The following is a 19858-nucleotide window of genomic DNA, read 5'->3' as shown; positions in this document are numbered from 1 at the left end:
AAATAGAATTTTAATTAAAAAGAATATATAGTTATAATTATAGTCACTGTTGAATTAGGTTGAAAAGTTATGCCCCCTATCGGTTGTTCAATGAAACTCAACCAAACAAAATGGCCCTGCCCGTGTAATGCATAAGTGGCTCACTGTTGAATTAGGTTGAAAAGTTGCGCCCCCTATCGGTTGTTCAATGAAACCAAACAAAACAAAACGGACCCGCCCATATAATGCATAAGTGCCTTATATTTTGATACAATAAATGTTTTTACAATTTTATTTTGATAAAATAAATGTTATTTGGTGCCTTTGCATTTAACGACTGGATTCGCGTTATTTGTTAAGTACTGTTTACAAGTTAAAATTAAGTTTTTCGATATCATGTTTATCAAATTGTTAAGTGAAAGTACAGAATAGTTACAAAATACCCTCCCTTCCACATGTTAAATGATAGGTTTTTAAATATTAACGTTATTATTTCAGCACGTGTAACGTGCATCCAGGAGATAAGATCATAAGCGCCCGCGTGTTTGCGTGTTGTGTGGTTACGTGGGAGAGACGGATGAGGGGAAAAAGACTTACCTCGAGACCAGCTCAGCGTTACCGACCAAAAATAGAAAAGAAAGACCAAGATGGCGGCCGCCGTCTTTTGTAAAGTATGATGTCTCGCAAAGTCACACGAATTCTCGGAATATGCAAATTTAGCCGGCCTAGAACGACGATAAAAGCGGGTGAGGGGAAAGACGTGGGGAGTGACGATTGAGTTGGCTGGGGAATCATGTGGCTGTTGCTCCTTGTGCCGTGTTGAGGATATCTTACCGTGTTAAAGAGAGAGTCGGGCGCCATCTTGAATTTTAACTTACACTTTTTCGTTACAAGCTATTCCGGCCATTTGGCCTCTAGGACTATGACCGAGTCGAAATTTGACTTAAAGCTCATACCCGAGTTTGACGGGTCCACGTCCATCGTCGACTGGGTTGAAAGGGTCGAGCTGACGTGCGACCTTTGTGAGGTGAAAAGGGTACACACTGTGATTCCCCTGAGATTGGCTGGGGGTGCCTTGAGTGTATATCAGCAACTCAGTGCTGCCGAAAAGGGAGATGTCACCGCAATTAAAGCTGCGCTGTACAAGGCATTTGCCATGGATCCTTGTACAGCCTATGAAAAATTTGCTTCCCGAAAACTTCTACCGGAGGAAAGCGTGGACGTTTTCTTCGCTGAGTTAAAGAAACTCGCAGTTCTGTTCGGTGGAGGGGTGTCGGAGCGGACGCTCGCGTACGCGTTTGTGACGGGCCTTCCCACTCGGGTGAAGCAGCTACTGAGAGCCTCAACCAGCGTTTCACCAACGACCATGGAACACTTGATGGAACGTGCTCGAGCCATCATCAAAGATGAGGAGGACCTGGGGGAACCAGTTGTGATGGCGACACAGACAGGCCAGATTGGCGCTCGGGAGATTCCGAATCAGAACCCTGCAAGCAATGGGAAATGTTTTCGCTGCGGCCGACGCGGACATTTTGCAAGGAATTGCACCAACAGGGGGCGTGTGCGCTGTTTTAAGTGTGGCGGTCTGGGGCATCTAGCCCAAAACTGTACGGGAAACGTATCAGGGGAGAGGACGTCAGCGCCGCCCTGCTCCCCGAGCAAAATTTGAACAAGGCGCAACCAGTAATGACCGTCTACGCAAACAGGATACCCTGCTCAGCACTTCTCAACTCAGGCTGTTCGCATACTATAGTGAGCACCAGGCTGTGTCCAAGTTGGACTAAGAGGAAGATCAAAGTCACCACGATAGGAGGCGAGACCCAGACATGCTGTGGAGCTGGAACTGTCAAGATCTACACGGACACCGGTGCAGCCACTAAGATCAATGTGCTCGTGACCCAAGGAAATCTCCTGGGGTTTGACCTGTTGCTCGGATACGATGCCATCAAGGCGCTGGGGGGAGTCGCAATTCATCGGGATGGAAAGGTGCGATTCTTAGAGGCCCCAGTGTGTACAGCGCTCCATATCGATCGGCCGGATTTTACAGTGGACTACGACTCGCGCAAGAGGGCCTGGATTGCATCTTGGAAGTGGACCGAGGGAATGGCACCGACTCAAGAATGGGGTTGCAGAGTACCCTATACCCAGTGAGGCCCGAGCAGAATACGAAAGGGAACTAAAGGCGTGGATCCAAGATGGCTGGTTAATCCCCTACCCTGAGGACAAGCTTGGGCCTCCCAAGGGTCTAATACCCTTGATGGCAGTAGTCCAGTATAACAAGTCGAAAGTACGGCCCGTGCTGGACTATAGGGAGCTTAAAAAGCATATTGAAGCCTACACTGCCGATGTTGACGTATGCGCCAGTAAGTTGAGGGAATGGCGTCAGAAAGGCACTAATGTCTCGATATTGGATTTGCGAAAAGCCTATTTACAGGTGCGAGTTGATGAGACGTTGTGGCCGTTCCAGACAGTTTGGTTCCAGGGGCAGAGGTACTGCCTTACACGCCTTGGCTTTGGCCTAAATGTGGCACCACAGATCATGAAGACTATTGTCAACACAGTATTGTCCCAAGAAAAGCCCATGAGGGACTCAACGTCAGCTTACATTGATGACGTATACGTCAATGAAGATATACAGTCTGCGTCGTGTGTCAAAGAAAAGTTGGCTCAGTTTGGTCTGGAATGCAAGAATCCCGAACGTTTAAGGGAAGGAGCACGTGTATTGGGATTGGATGTTTATGAAAAAGATGGCACCCTACAATGGAGACGTGGCAGTGAAATTCCAAGCATCCCCAACCTCGTTACAAGGCGGACCGTTTTTTCTTGGTGTGGAAAACTTGTTGGTCACTTACCGGTCTGTGGCTGGTTCCGCACAGCTGTTGGTGTTATTAAACGCAGAGCAAATTTAACAACCACGGGTTGGGATGACATATGATTAAAGATTAAATGATAAAAGAGACACTGGAGAGAGTGAACAAGAAGGACCCTGCCTGTGGGCGGTGGTGTGTTAACGGAGACAACGTAGGTGTGTGGGTTGATGCCAGTTCTTTGGCGTTGGGAGTATCGTTGGCGCAAGGAGGAAACGTGTTCGAGGATGCGTGTTGGCTGCGGCCCGTAACAGATTCTCAGCATATCAACCTGGCAGAGCTGGACGCTGTTGTAAAGGGGGTAAATCTGGCCCTGCAGTGGCAGTCTAAGAAGTTGACCTTGTACACAGATTCTCTCTGTGTCTACCACTGGGTGTCTGACACACTTTCAGGACGGACACGAATCCGTACCAAGGCAGCAAGCGAAATGTTAATACGGAGAAGGCTAGACACGCTAAAAAACCTGGTATCTGAGTATGGGCTATCACTGAGCGTCACTCTGGTGCCATCACATTGTAATCGTGCTGACCAACTGACCCGTGTACCTCACAAATGGTATGAAGCCGCGAAGATAGGAATGGAGATTACTGCTCGATCTTGTGCAGTTGCAATCGACCCATGTCAAATACAAAAAATTCATGCACAGAGCGGACATCCGGGTATCAAGAGGACCCTTTATTTTGTGAGGCATGCATACCCAGCAGTGACCAAGATGGATGTCATACAGATCGTCAGAAATTGTGAGGCTTGCCAGTCTATTGATCCTGCACCAGAGCGATGGCAGAAGGGTCGCTTGGAAGTTGAGAGTGTGTGGCAGCGGCTGGCCATGGATATTACCCATTACAGTGGCAAGCCCTTTCTAACTCTCATTGATTGCGGGCCTACGAGATTTGCGGTGTGGCGGCAGATGACCAGACAGGATTCAGCAAATGTTGTTCGCCACCTATCATCCATTTTTTTTGAGCGAGGTGCGCCGGAAGAGCTCCTGACTGACAATGATGCAGCGTTTTGTAGCCAGCAAGTTCGGCAGTTGTTAGATGAGTGGGGCGTCCGACTATGGTTGCGATGTGCGCATGTGCCGTCAGGAAATGGCATTGCTGAAAGAAGCCATCGCAGCATCAAGAGAATTGCTGCCAGGAAGCGATGTACTATTGCGGAAGCAACATATTGGTACAACATTACACCAAAGGACGGGACGTCCCCTTCAACCGCACCTGCGAATGCTATTTACACGTACCGAGTCGGAGTGAAGGGAATCAACACTACGCAGCCAACCGACAAGGGAACATATAACAGATATGAAGTGGGAGATCCAGTGTGGGTGTGGCCCCCAGGAAATTGGTGCACCGACAAGTTTAAGCGAGGACAAATATCTGGAGTGATTAGCCAGCAGTCTGTTTTGGTCGATGGAACCCCACGACATGTGCGAGATCTTCGCCCAGCTACCGAGGTGCGTCACACAACTACAGAAGAAAGCAGTGAAGCGTCTAGCGATAAGCTGCCGATGCACGGATTCAGTGAGCCCCTTCCAGAGACTGATAGCGATACTTCATCTGATGAGGCGGAACCAGATCCAGAGCCCGAATCTGAAACAGTGAATGTACCTCTTCGCAGAAGCACACGCACTAAAAGGCCCCCCCCCAGTGCTCTCTATGTGATCATCAGATCAGGGGGGAGTGTAACGTGCATCCAGGAGATAAGCGCTCGCGTGTTTGCGTGTTGTGTGGGTAGGTGGGAGAGACGGATGAGGGGAAAAAGACTTACCTCGAGACCAGCTCAGCGTTACCGACCAAAAATAGAAAAGAAAGACCAAGATGGCGGCCGCCGTCTTTTGTAAAGTATGATGTCTCGCAAAGTCACACGAATTCTCGGAATATGCAAATTTAGCCGGCCTAGAACGACGATAAAAGCGGGTGAGGGGAAAGACGTGGGGAGTGACGATTGAGTTGGCTGGGGAATCGTGTGGCTGTTGCTCCTTGTGCCGTGTTGAGGATATCTTACCGTGTTAAAGAGAGAGTCGGGCGCCATCTTGAATTTTTCCTTACACTTTTTCGTTACAGCACGGGTCATTAAATGCAAAAGTACATGTTATTTTTGTTGCATTTCGCTCGTAAACACTAATTTCATAAATTTATTTTTTACTAATAATTAATTTTCTATCTCCTCGTTTTCCGTAATTTTTGGATATGTTAGTATTTTCGTCATGACAATTATATGTATTTACCTTTTTTTGTTTTTTTACGGGAAATTCAATATTTCGAAACATCAATTGCCTGTTCACCGCAAAAGGTGTGGCTTCTTTTTGGAATTTGGCCTTGAAAAATAATCATAGCCTGGCAACTGTGTATCTCAGCCCGTGTCATACTAAGTGCCAAACCCGCTGTAACTTACTCTTTTTAAGTTATCATTTTTATTATTATTACGAACATGGTTTAAGTAGAGATGATTTGTTTGGAAGAAATGTCAAAAGCATTTCACTCTAAAGAATTTATGTGACTGAAATAAGAATTAACGGAAAATTATTCATTTTTTTTTTTTTTAATAACAAAAATTATCAGCATTACTTGGTTTTCTTAAGATTTTAAATTTATCTCTTTTTCATTTGAACAAAGTTTTTATAAATTTGATACATTCCAGTTAGATAAATTGTTTTCATTTTTTTTTTTTTTTAGATAGGGATTGGTATTAATTTTGATTGTTTGGACTATCATTCTCATCTTTGTAGTTTTTCTCACAAAAGAATCTTTTCCCACCCTTAGATTTAGCTGAAAATTACCCAAAAGCAAGACCATATGAATATATACATCTGGAAATATAATTTTTTACCCTGGGAAAATTGTGGATCTTGAGCTCTGGGGTGTTTTAGGGGTAAAAACACCTCTTTAGGGGATAATTTTTATTTTTCTCCAAAAATTCATACTTGTGTCTAAAGGTGAGGGGAGAGGAGAGAGGAGGGCAGTAGCCCTAGATATACCTAAGGCTTTTGACAAGGTATGATACGATGGTCTTCTCATGAAAATCAGATCCTATGGTATTACTGGACGAATACTCAACATAATTAAATCCTTCTTAAATAAGAGAAGAATCCAGGTTGTCCCTGATGGTCGTACGTCTAAGCAATATGATATACGTGCGGGTGTATCTCAAGGGTCAATCCCTGGACCTTTATTATTCCTGATATTCATAAATGACCTCCCTGATAAAATAGACTCTGACATGGGTATATTTGCTGATGACACCACGCTCTATGACAGGCACGAGAGGAAAACGAATGAATGAATGAACATATCTAAGGCAATGGTGGAAACCATAGAGGATGACCTCCCGTCTGTAATGGAATGGGTTAAAAAATGGATGGTAATGTTCAATGCTGCTATGACTAAGCTCGTTTCCTTTAGTAATTACAAGAAACTTTCTGAACCATTAATAGCTATGGCTAAAGATACATTATCTGAAAGTACTTCAAACTCCTCAGTTTAACCTTCACAGGGAACATGAGTTGGAACAGATACATGAAGAGCATTGCCAAGGCTGCTACGAAGAAGGTGGTCTCTCTACTATGCTAGAAAGTTACTTATGCCTGAAAGTATCCAGTAGCACCATTCGCCCATATATGGAATATTGTTGTCACATTTGGGTTGGTGCATCTGCTGCTGGTCTCTCACTCCTGGGCAGGATTCAAAAGAGAATCGCCAACCTGATAAGTCCTGAACTATCATCTAAGCTTCAACCTCTGTTCCATCGACGAAATGTTGCATGCCTCTGCCTAGTTTACAAGTATTTTAATGGTGGATGCTCCTCGTACCCCCTTGACATAATTTCCCTTGACAAGCCCGATAAGCAACAAAGTTCCACCCCTATATAGTAGAGATCCCTAGATGTAAGAAAGTCTTCTACTCTAAACTTTGGAATTCCCTTCCGAGTTCCTGCTTCTTCAACTTGCCAAACTAAAACTACCACTCATTACAGATGAATTCAACCCCTGAAAATTAAATTCCAAATGACACTGAATGATTATAATGACATGATAATAAAGACAGTAGAACCCCCCCCCCTCTAAAGACAGGAAGGAAGTGGAGAGTCTGAAACACTATAAATTGTGAAAAATGCTTCTCAAGTGTCATCGGATTCATTCAGACTCGAAGATCTTGGCTGGAAATGACCAGCATTCAAAGATTGTTTATGGCTTTGGTCAAAGATCGCTGAAACCAAGTCATTCATGAAATAAGGAGCAAGAACAAAAGCAAAATAAGCTATCCAAAGATTTCAGTTACAACAATATTATGCTCGACTTACAATGTCCCTTAATGAGCAACCTCGTCAAAGACAAAAAGAGGCATGATCCAACATGTACTTTATGTAAGTAAAAAACACAAACAATGGAACAAGTTTTTAGTTCCAGCAGAATGATCCTTGCTAATTGTCACTATACATGAAGGTACAACAGGATACTGATTGAACTGACCACGATAAGCAACCGCATAAAGTCCAAAGCACTAACCTACCCCTAAGGTTTTTTGCAGAAGAAGAGGAATGTAAATCGAGTCCAAGTAAACAGTTAGACAATTATTAGTATTTAAACAAAATATTCTTGGCTCAGATAACGATCAGATCACTAGGCTGCCGCAATAATTAAGCCAAGATTATAAAGTGAAAATGGTCCATAGTCAGACATTGTTCTATCATCAGGAACAAGAAGAAAACTCACCTTGTTTGAATTAACATTATGAGATATGGATAGAAAAACACCAGTAAGAAATACGAGGATCTAATAAGGGCCTGTGAAGGTTATAGTATAATCTTTTGAGCTGTTGTAATTGAAGCAAAGAGTTTCGTTTCAGGGTCTCTGTATAAGTTTCTTGGCAAGCTTGAAATTAAAGGCCAAAAAGAATCGTAATCAACAAATTCTCTATGCAGATGACCGAACACTGTGCAGCATTGGGTAAAAAGAAATATCGTGTATCAAGGATATTATGACGCTCACAGTCCACTATGTATGTATATCTGTGAGAAGAAACAATGAATGGTCAAGCAAGACGCTCTGCTGTTAAATGTGTTTTTCTTTTTCGTTTTTATTGGTTTGTTGAGTCGATGATTGGAATGCAGTTCACGTAATGCGAATTGGGGCAAAATGTGAAAAAAGTAGTCAAGAGGACATAGTGCGTATCCTCTTCAAATAGTCTAAGATTATCTGGAGGTCGGAAGAAAGTATGCCACTAGTCAAAGCAACCAAAGAAGCTGTTTGTTCGAAACAAAAAATATATCCTCTTCTCCACTCCTTTCATAGTGAGTTCTGCCATTGTTTCAGAAGCAAGTTTCATTCTAGATTTAAGTCATGACTTGTTGAGACGATAATTTGAATAATATTTGATCAAATAAAATTCAACTATGTTTCACCTTTCTTTTGTCTAGCTGGTTTGTTGGAACTGTCAACCGAAAAGAAGCAGAAAGACTTTTGAAAGTAGGAGGTGAACCGGGAACATTTCTCATCCGAATGCGAGAAACTGCCGAAGGTAACTGCATTTGCTTCCCATTTATTTATATATATATAACTACTTCATTTACTCACATTAAATTAATATACGAAAGTATAAATTTATGCATAAACTTTAAGTATTTACTTCAAAAGTGCTCAATACGTAGGTAGAGCTAGTTAGTAAGTTATAAAATATATATGGCGATTAAGCTACACTGAATATTCCGCGTTTCATCCACTCTAGGACTCATAAGCCTGAAGAGTCCTAGAGTGAATGAAACGTGGAATATTCAGTGTAGCTTACTCGCCATATATATTTTATAATTTATTATATATATATATATATATATATATATATATATATATATATATATATATATATATACTGGCACCAAAAAGAAAATCCGCACTTGTCATTTTTTCAAAAACCGTAAATTTAAGCTTAATTGAATGTAATTGTTTAAACAACCTATTCCTTTATAATTTTACCTGTTCATATTTGACTTTTAATTGAAATATCCTAGTGTTCCCGTGAATTTAAAAAATTAACTTTAAATCGAGAAGGCAAGAAGAAACTCCACACAATGGAAAATTGTTTTTTAAATGTAACTTTAGAACATTAATACAACACAAATATAATAGGAACATAATGAACTAGTTAATATTTAGTACCATAGCCCTTCTGCAATTTAACAGACTGTAATCTTTTGGGCATTCCTTGAATTAGTCTGTGGCAATACTCCGGTGAAAGAGCATCCCACTTCTCTTTAATTTTTGATGTAATGCCATAGTTTCCGATAGGATTGGGGTCTGGATATTGTGCAGGCCAATCCAAACACGGAATATCATGCTCTTTAAGGAACCTCTTGGCATTGCCAGCTGTGTGAATGGGAGCATTATGCTGCATGAAGAAATTCCGGCCAAAGTAGGGTAGAAAATGCTCAGTCAACATATTAATGTACTTGGTCAAATTAATTCGACCTTGCAAGCAAACTATAGGCCCTGGACTATTGGCAATAATAATGTCTCACACTAATACTGAACCTCCACCATCTTGCAGCATTGAAATTGCGCACCTATAATTAAATTCTTCGTCCTTCTTTCAACGAGTGTACTGTTTACCATCACTGCCTGGTCTATTGAACTTGCTTTCACCACTAAAAATCCTTTCGACCAATATAAAGAGGCATGATCTTCATTGCATCTGGCGAAGTCCAGACGACACTTTCTGTACTTTACAGAAATCATTGGCTTGTGTCTTGCAACACAACCTCACAAATTAAATTCCTTCAATCTGTTCTTAACTCCAGAAAGAGAGCATTTTTTAACAAGATTACACTGTTGTTGAATTTGGGGAGATGTTGCAAATATGTTTCTAAGGCTGCAGATCTTGATCTTCCATGTAAGAAGTAACTCTAGGACGACCAGATTTAGGGGTATCATGAACACTGTTGGTGATTTGGTGCTTTTGCACAGTCATTAGTACCATTTTCTCAACACGTTTCAATCTACAGCTGATTTCTCGATTGGATAAACCAGAAAGGTGGAGATTAATGATTTCCTGACGATCACTAAGAGAAAATCGAGACACATAGACTAAATGTTACATTGCATAATCTGGAATAACAACAATTACAATTAGAGATACTTTGTTGCCTAAATGGTGGATATTTTAAGCTGGTTTTAAGCTCATTTATTGCAGCAGAGTTTCTTTTTTGGCATTGGGTTAGGGTTATATATACTATTATACACTATATATATATATATATATATATATATATATAAATATATATATAAATATATATATATATATATATATATATGATATATGATATGAATTTTGGTTACCTTGGTAAACTTATTGTAATTTTTATTTTATTTTTATTTATATATATATATATATATATATATATATATATATATATATATATACTAGACTACCCGTGACCCGTTGGGTCAATATGTGTGTGTGTGTGTGTGTGTGTGCTTGCTATGGAATAGTGAGTATACAGAATTAATCTATAAATGTGCAAAAATTGAATGCCTGCATGCGAAAAAAAAATGTAGTGACCAGTGGAAACAATACGCACTTTCACGCGCACAAAAAATTGAATGCCCACTCTCACGAAAACAAACATGGAGACCAATGAAAACAATAAAGTGAGGTCTCATTTTATTTTAAATTTTTATAGGAAAGTGATCCCATGCTAAAATGTTAAATTTTTATTATTTAAAAAAATTCCTTTTTTGATATTATCTTTGAAGGCCGTTGAAACGTATTAGCCAAAGAAAAAAAAGTAGATTTTGATTTCTTTTTAGGGGGTAAACTACGCTGGGTTAGGGTTAGGGTTAGGGGGTAAACTACGCTGGGTTAGGTCATAAAAACCCAAATTTTTTTTTTTAATATGTAAATTGATGAAGTAGTTTTGTTTTTTACATTAGAAAAACATATTGGCTTTGTTTTTTTATTTTAAAATAATTACAACTTGCAATGAAAAATACAAATAAAATAATCGCAAATAAATAATTTTAGACCTGAAAAGCATAGTTTTTTTGGGGGGTTTTAATCAAGTTCCAGTTTTATTCACGCATAACTTGGGTAAAGAAATTTTTTTTAAATATGTAGGTGCACCTGAACAATTGGCACCCCCTTACAATTTTTTCCTTTTCGTCTCTTTTTTTAACTATTTTTGCGGATTATTGGACACTAAGCTACCAGATTATAAGAAAACTGAAAAAAAGATCAACATTTAAAGATTTGGAAGGGGGTTCAGTTTCACATACAATGTTCTAGTAAATCGATTCCCATCTCCAGAACCGATTTACAGCCCCAATTTGACGTTGGCTCCGTCAACCCTTCCCCCACTCGCCATTATTATTACTTTGTTTTGTTTTTTCTTCTGCGACTTTCACTTTGAGAAAAGTTCAGTCTGCCCCCACCGTCATTATTTTTTATTTATTTACAGCTTTTTAAAAACTGTTTTTGCATTTAACGACATTATTTTTTAAATAGTATTTTCAAGTTTTACAATATCTTTTGTTAGTAATTTTTTTGCTGAAAGTACAGAATAGTTACAAAACACCTCCCCTCCCCATGTTAATTAATAGATTTCTAAATAATAACGTTATTATTTCAGTGTGGATTGTTAAATTCAAAAGTACCTTTCTGTCTTAGTGTTTTTTGTTGTTAATTAATAAATCTCGTCAATATCGTCTGTATGTATCAAGTGTTTGCGTGAAACCGGAGATCATAAGTCAGAGTCTTAGACCGGAACCGGAAGGACAGTTTAAATACCAAAGCAAGCAAGAGGATTTGAGTTTTATATTATATTCTAGGTTAAAAGTATTCAAAAGTAAAAACAAATGAATTTAACAAGGTCGTTGATAGTGCTCAATAAACAGAGCATATCATTTTATTCAATTTTAGGTAAACAAAGTTACATTGTTAATTTATTTATTGTGGACTATTATCCTCATCTTTCTTAGTTGTTGTTTCACAACGTTTCGGCCAACTATTCCTCTGGCCTTCGTCAGGTGGTAACCGCGACGGCATAGGAACTCCGAATCTCCTAACTGCATTCTCAGCAATTACTGCCATCCATAGTTGTTGTTGTTTCGCCACGTTTTGGCCAAGTAAGCCTCGGGCTACCTTTGGGTATGATTGCAACCACTATCTCAGACAATTCTCAACTGGAAGCGTAGAGATTCGACGTCTCTATCCACTGCGTGATGAACCCCAAAAGGCGATCAAGGTTGGAGTTTTTTGTCTTATAAATCCACGTTTATCTGATCTTCCATAGTCAGGTCCGTATCAAATGATATATATATTATTTAATTGGAATTCATTATTGAGATGAGTATTATTTATTAATTTATTCATTGCGGACTATTATCCTCATCGTAGTGAGACGACAACAACTATGGATGATAGTAATTGCGGAGGATGCAGTTAGGAGATTTGGAGTTCCTATCCCGTCATGGTTACCACCTGACAAAGGCGAGAAGAATAGTTGGCCGAAATGTTGTGAAACAACAACTAAGAAAGATGAGGATAATCGTCCGCAATAAATAAATAAGATTCATCTCAATAATGAATTCCAATTGAATAATATATAAGGTTACATTGATTACAACAACAGAACTACTGTTTCGATCAATGTATTGATCTCATCAGGTAAACCATACATAGTGATTTGAAGGTAAGTCCTTAAATGAATAAAAACTGATGAGAAACTGAGTATTATTTCTTATTTAAAATTTTAATTTAGAGCAACAAAACATGTGTCGAAGTTACTAGAATAGAACAGGGAGTATTTAGTAATAACATTGTTATAAGTGGAAGTGGTAGTGATAGTGAAGTAGGTCAGACGTTTTGATGATGTGGATAAGAATTTAAAAGAATTAAGAAAGAAAAGGAGAAAGAAAAGGGTGATTGACACGTCAGACGTCTGTTGCTATGGAAACAAGTTCATAAGTTCGTAGAACAGTGTATATCAATAATGTATTAATCTAAGCAGGTAACCCATACTTCCGGATGGTTTTGAGGCAAGTCCTTAAATGAATAAAAACCGAGAGATCTTTATTTCTTATAGAATGTAGAAAAAATAAGAAATAAAGAACTATTATTTTTTTAATTCATTTAATGACTTGCCTTCAATTTACCAGTAGTTCTATTGTTGTAGTCAATGTAACTTTGCTTTCATGAAATTGAATAAAATAATATCTATATATATATATTTTTTTTAAATAATATGTTTTTATATATATATATATATATATATATATATATATATATATATATATATATATATAGTCATCTACAGGCAGTACTGTTTCGTTGTATCACAATTTATCAGTATGGTTAGATTAGCACTTTCTCTAGCTGTGGATTAAACTTACAACCATCACGTTGACAGTCGACAGTTCTAACCACAGGACTATGGATCAGTGCTTGCGAATGATTCATCAAATACCTATTAAATAAGCGTTTGCCCATATATATATATATATATATATATATATATATATATATTGTGAGACTAAAGGATCTGCTATATATTAACCCTGGTGTTATATCTGCATATATGTATCTCTGTTTTTATACATAATCTGTTAGTGTATGTGTATATGTGTTCATATGTATGCCTATACATGTGTATATATGTGCATGTATGTATGTATGTATGTATGTATGTATATATGCATCTATGTCTTTGTATAATTACATGTGTGCGTGTCCTTATTGCTTGTGAGTGAGTTGTTTCCTTTAGTTTCACCTCTTATCCTATATTATTTTACATTATTTTATTTTATTTTTTATATACGTGTATATATGCATTTATACATTTATACATGTATATAGGGGCATGCGTACAATTATAATTATACATTAATTTATTAAACCATTACGTATGATCAGTAAACCTCTCGCCCATTTGAACTGCTTTCCAAATTTAAAATAAATAAGTCTGAATTAACGTCCTTAATTATATTTCTGTCTGGGACAAATTGACCTCAACTGACCTATATTTATATGTTCTAAAAATAGATTTTGAAAGATGAGTCTCTATCTGCCCCTTTCTCCATTTCTTACTCTTCTCCTTTATCAACTATATCTCTCTTTCTTCCCTGTTTTTCAACTTCTTAATATCCTTTCTTCCTCTTCTTTGTTCTTATCTCTTTTTCATTTTTCCTCTCTTTTTCTTACCATCCTATTTTTCAATTTCAATTTGAATTCCCACTTTAACACTCTATATTGGGTACAATATAATAATCAATAGATAATTGGCTGTATGATAATAAATACAAAATCTGCATAGATTAAAATATCATTTTAAAACGTATTTTACAACTGGACAACGTCCGGGTACCATGATAATATATTATAAATTTAATTATTACTATACGATAATTGTTGTTCTTTTTTTGTAATATTATAAAATTTGATCAGCGCTTGGCATATTCTGGTGGTTTACATAAGCTGCAGGGATATGCTGAAGTAAAATCACGGAGATACAGGTTAATAAATGCAAAAGTACCTAAAAGTGATTTTGTCTGTCTCAGGAACGATGTCTACCAAACTACTATGTCAATTATTGGTCTACAGACTTGATATATGGGGTATTCGAATCTGTGGAACAAAATTCATTTGCTTTGGGGGGGGGCAGAAAAATAGCCTAAATTGGATTAAAACGCTCTATGTATGTGCAAATATACATTTATATATTTAATTGTTAAGTTTTTATATGCATATGTTGCTAGCTCAGATGATAGTGAATAGCGCTAGAGAGCTACATTTTTTGGTTTCGATTTTAGTAGATGGCACCTAAGTAACTGTTTTTAAAACTTTTGAAATCACTGCTATATTTGGCTATAATTTGGATAATAATCGATAGAGAATTGGTTTCATAATAATTAATATAAAATCTGCCTAAATTAAAATATCATATTTAAGCATATTTTACGATCGAGCAACGCCAGACGATCTGCTAGTATACATATAAAAGTCATCTTGTTAGTCTGTCTGTCATAGTTTTTTTTAAACTTTTGAAAAATTATTCTACATTAAATACAATATAATAATCAATAGAGAAATTAAAATATATTTGTGCATAGTTTACAACCAGGTAGCACTGAGCGGCATGTTAGTATATATATATATATATATATATATATTGTAACCCTTATGAAAATTAAAATCAAAACATCATCATTATCATCATTCCTTCTATTCCTTTTTCTGTGTTCAATATGTTACTTTCTTCTCCAAAATTACATAACTGAATTGCCTTAATTATGTTTATATATTTTTCTATTTCAGATGCCTTGGCTTTGTCTCTCATCGGGTATAATTCTGAGATTAAACACTACAAAATAACAAAAGATGCAAACGGTCACTATTCCATCAATAATAAAAGACCTTTCAAAAGTTTGGATGAACTGATCGAGCATTATTCCAGTAATTTTTATTTTCGTTCTACTCCCTTAGTTTTCAGCTACTTCTTTTAACTATTGTTCTGCTCCAAACTGTCATTACATTAAAACTGTGTATTTTCAAATTGTTTGAAGTTACAATGAACATTGCTATTATGTATCGAATCTTGGTTGGACAGAACCTCCAAATAAATTTCCAAAATAAAAATAAAATTATTAAATACAGCAAAATCCACAAATAATACAAACAATACATGGATCATGCAAACCTCAAATATAAGATTTATTATTTCTGCCAATGTTTTCAGTCGTGTTTGTGAATAGTCTAACATCCACATCACTTGGTCAAAATGTCAGTCATGGTCTACTTAGCTCATATTGTAACCAATGAAACCGTTGATTTGACCTCGAACAATTCGATTACGGTCGAAAACTTGATGGAATTTCACCTTCTGATTTTCATAAATGTGTAATCACTGTGTAAAATTTCAGCCTGCTCCAATAAATATCTTTGTGTTATCAACGTTCCCATGACATAACTCCAGTAATGCTTTGTTTGGTTCATATTTACGTTGTAAGGCTGAAGTTTGCAGTCTTACAACTTACTTATACTCTTGTTCTGGATATCATTGCGTCCATTTTCTGGCTGGCCTGAAGCAATCACTCACAAACAGAAAATCTTTTATTGTAAACAAAAAGCTGAGAACAATAATCTCAAGTAATAGAATATCTACAACGTCACAGACAATGCATCAGAATTTTGCAGTGTAAAGCTAAATTTATGTCTAAAAAAATATTGGATGCACCTCATACAAGACAACGCCTTACCATCCATAAGTTAATAGGTGAGCATAGGGAATGGTGGAAATCATAAAAACGGATATAGGAAAGATGCAGATTCAATCCATAAAAAAAGTTCCTATTACAAATTTATAAAATATATTAGAGAAAAATCAGTAAAATATACTGGCTTATTTAGACCAATTAATAATCAGACTGAAAACAAAGATGGCAAAATGCGTGTAAGGTTGGAAAATGAAGATGTTAAGGTGTAAAAACATTTCATTCTAAAATAGGATAAAGTCAATTTCTGATTATCGAAAAATTCAAATAAATTTTATTGTAGGATTAAAGAAAATGTATTTTTGTGGAGGGGGGTGCAAAACAAAAAGAATTATGGTAAGAAAAATCCCACCACACTAGACATTTAGTATACAAACATGACTGGGATCGTTCATAAAATGTACAATCCTTCCTGCAATCTAACCATATTTGGTATAAACCTACTTCAGTCTATGTCTGACTTGTCCATGAATGTTTAGTTATAAAATAAACCTTAGACTATTCCTGAATAGAAGAGGATAATCATGGTCAAAAGCAAGGCCGAACCAAGAGAAGAAGAATGTATAACATTTATTGTCAATTTTGCACATCGTATCGAGGTGTGCTTATCGTCGATGGCAATAAGACAAAGACTGTAGGATATTCATGATTGAAACTTGATGGACAAATCAAGCATAGACTGGCGAGTATTCGTATCAAATATGATTCGATTCTTTTATTTTGGACTTAATCTGTGCACATTTGAAATGAGAATTGCTAGTTTGGAATATTTGCATCATTAAATCGTTTTCACATTGGTTGTTATTTTTACGTTGTTTCAGCCAATGTAATCTCTGGATTCCGTTAGATATGTCTTTTTGAACATAGAGATCTTTATGTTGAACTCTGGAACCTATACTTATTCAGTTGAAAAATTCCGTATATGTGATTCCAAGTTCAACATAATAAAGTTACGCATATTTGAAAAGATGCATCCGACATATTGTAAAAATAATGAACAAATGAAGGATTGTAATACGAAAATCTAAATAGTACATAATATGCATGACGTTCATATCGTGTGGCCGTTAGATTGGCGTGTATTCTAGTGCCAATAATTTAGCGACTTTTCTTGCACCTTTTATTTTGTTTGCAGCATCAGTCGATGGCCTTGCTTATAAATTAGCAATCCCTTGTGCCAAAGCTAAACCAGTTCTGACTGATCTTTCGAAAGAGACACGTGATACCTGGGAAATCGACAGAGATACTATTCAATTTATTCAAAAGATTGGAAGTGGTCAATTTGGCGAGGTATGGAGAGGTAAGTAAATATATAAGTTGTATGTAGTGCTTATTGGTGACAGTGTGGCAATAGTTACTAATGCCGATTGTGGAAGTCGAGATGACGTGTATAGCTGATGTAGACCTTTGTGTACTTAAAACTGAGCAAATGACATGTAAAATAGTGAAGACTTGCATTCGGTAGCATTACACAGTCGAAAGATAACTTATTTGTAAGGTTATGCTTCAGTCCTTAAATTTACTTCACACGAATCGAGGCGATACTGAAATTGACAAACAAACACTGGCCTGGAAGTATATGCTGAACATTATTCAAAGTATACCTTCATTTAAATTGTTTATTTTTCAATTCGTTCGTTTTCCAACGAGGCCATGTCTTCGATAATATGTGCGTTTGTTTCTTTGATCATTGCCAGCTGTCTCCATATGCTTGCTTTCCCACACATGAAGTCAGAGTTAGGAACATGCTCTGTCTTCAATGGTACATATTTATTAAGAGATTTTTCATATTCATTTATTATTTTTCATATTAAATGCGAGTGTTATGCCTTGATTTAAGTTGTCTTTCTGTCTCTCCACGAGGACATGGCCAGATCCAGGCTTAACTTTGATTATTACATTTGAAAAGACTGTGCAACTTTAATTCTTCTATATACACATTCAAATATAAATATTTACGAAAAAAAAAAAAGCAATAACACAGTAACAATAAAGTATGCAAAAGACATTTATTCTTCGCAAAACCGATACGATTCACTTTAAAATTATGCCCATGAGCATATGTACAACAAACGCTGCAAAGAACGTGTAGTGTACGTTCAGAGGAATGTTTTACATACCATATAATGTGTGTGTGTGTGTGTGTGTGTGTGTGCGCGCGCACGCTAATCAGTGTATCTTTTTCAAATGAGAAAAAGAGGAGGAGAGAATCTTGTGAGGCATGTTTGTAAAAAAACAGATCAAGATGAAAGAAAATGTGTTTTCTGCGCGTTACTTTTTATATCACGGATCATATCTCCCGCCAATATCACGAAAGGGGAGATAATTTCGATCTGAAACGCACTCTAGTGAATGTATGTGAAAATGTGTTGAGCAGGGGTAAATGATGTTGCACATTATCCTATTATTTAATTTACTATCAAACGTCTATTTTAATTAATTATGTTTCAGAGTCGACTTTAGTTTCATTTGATTCACTATATCAAGGTAAATTAATTAAACCATTTTATTAAGTTCATTAATCTATATATTAATATGATAGTGTGTGTGTGTTACTTTCTGTGTCACGCTTACATCCGGGTCGTTTAATTGTTATGTACTTCCATTTCTTGTCATAAATAATTTTACCAAGGATTCTTCATAAGTTTTGGTTTCGGTTTCGATTATAGCTGATGCCACTCAAGTCATTTATTTTTTTATAAATAATTTTACGAAGAATTCTTCATAATTTTGGTTTCAGTCTTGATTATAGCTGATGACACTTAAATCATCTATTATTTTTGATAAATAATTTTACCAAGAATTTCTCATAAGTTTTGGTTTCGCTTTCGATTATAGCTAATGGTACTCCAATAATCTTTCTTTTTTTTTTAAATAATTGTATCAAAAATTATTCATAAGTTTTTGTTTCAGTTTCGATTATAGCTGAAGGAACTAAAGTTATATATATATATATATATATATGTATGTATGTATGTTTGGGATTTGGTTTCGATTCAAGATGATGAACCCAAGTCATATAGATATATATTTTTATTTTTGAAATCACAACTTTATAAAATATAAAAATCGATAGAACATTAACTCTATAATAATATATACGAAATCTACAAGAATTAAAATATCATATTTAAGCGTATTTTTTGACCTGGCTACGCCGGGCGTCCCTGCTAACTTGGATAAAACTTTTGCAGTTTTAACAAAATAACTACAATAATATCAGAGTGTCTGCATTTACATTGAATATCTACAGCATGCCAACATCAATATATTACATATGAATCAGTCCCCTGTGGAATTTCCACACGTCCCGCTATTGTTGATTATTGTTAGCAATGTATGATACCACAAGTTTGACGATTCTATATGTTTATTATGTAATAAATCATGTGTTCAGGTCTTTGGAATTCGAAAATTGATGTTGCTGTGAAAATGTTAAAACCTGGTTCGATGTCAAAGGAGAGTTTTCTGGAGGAATCTCAAATCATGAAGCGCTGTCGTCACAAAAACTTAGTCCATCTCTACGCTGTGTGTACGATCGACGAACCGATCCTAATTGTTACAGAACTTATGTGCAATGGAAGTCTTCTGGAATATCTACGAGCAGAACGAGATTCTGCCTTGCCATTTTTAACCTTGATTGATATGGCTGCGCAGGTAAGAAACAAAAGAAACCCTTCCACTTTTCTTTTATATTTTTCTATTCGGCCTACATATTAATTCTAACTTAGTTATGTAAACTATTGAAATTATTCCTATT

At 36.6% G+C, this 19858-nt stretch overlaps 1 protein-coding gene across 1 annotated transcript in view; it reads left to right on the top strand.

Moving 5' to 3' along the window:
* The window catches only part of LOC145279878 (tyrosine-protein kinase Fyn-like), a 106229-nt gene that overhangs the window by 72799 nt on the left and 13572 nt on the right, over positions 1–19858 (top strand). Inside the window, exons 5-8 of the mRNA XM_080131337.1 lie at positions 8259–8359; positions 15143–15280; positions 17234–17398; positions 19496–19755. Of these exons, the coding sequence (XP_079987463.1) occupies positions 8259–8359; positions 15143–15280; positions 17234–17398; positions 19496–19755 (664 nt within the window). The remainder of the gene's footprint in view (positions 1–8258; positions 8360–15142; positions 15281–17233; positions 17399–19495; positions 19756–19858) is intronic.

The sequence above is a fragment of the Euprymna scolopes genome, chromosome 7 (genome assembly GCF_053919585.1).
Source record: "Euprymna scolopes isolate OS-2025 chromosome 7, ASM5391958v1, whole genome shotgun sequence".
NCBI classification, from domain to species: domain Eukaryota; kingdom Metazoa; phylum Mollusca; class Cephalopoda; order Sepiida; family Sepiolidae; genus Euprymna; species Euprymna scolopes.
This window is presented reverse-complemented; position numbering and strand designations above follow the sequence as displayed.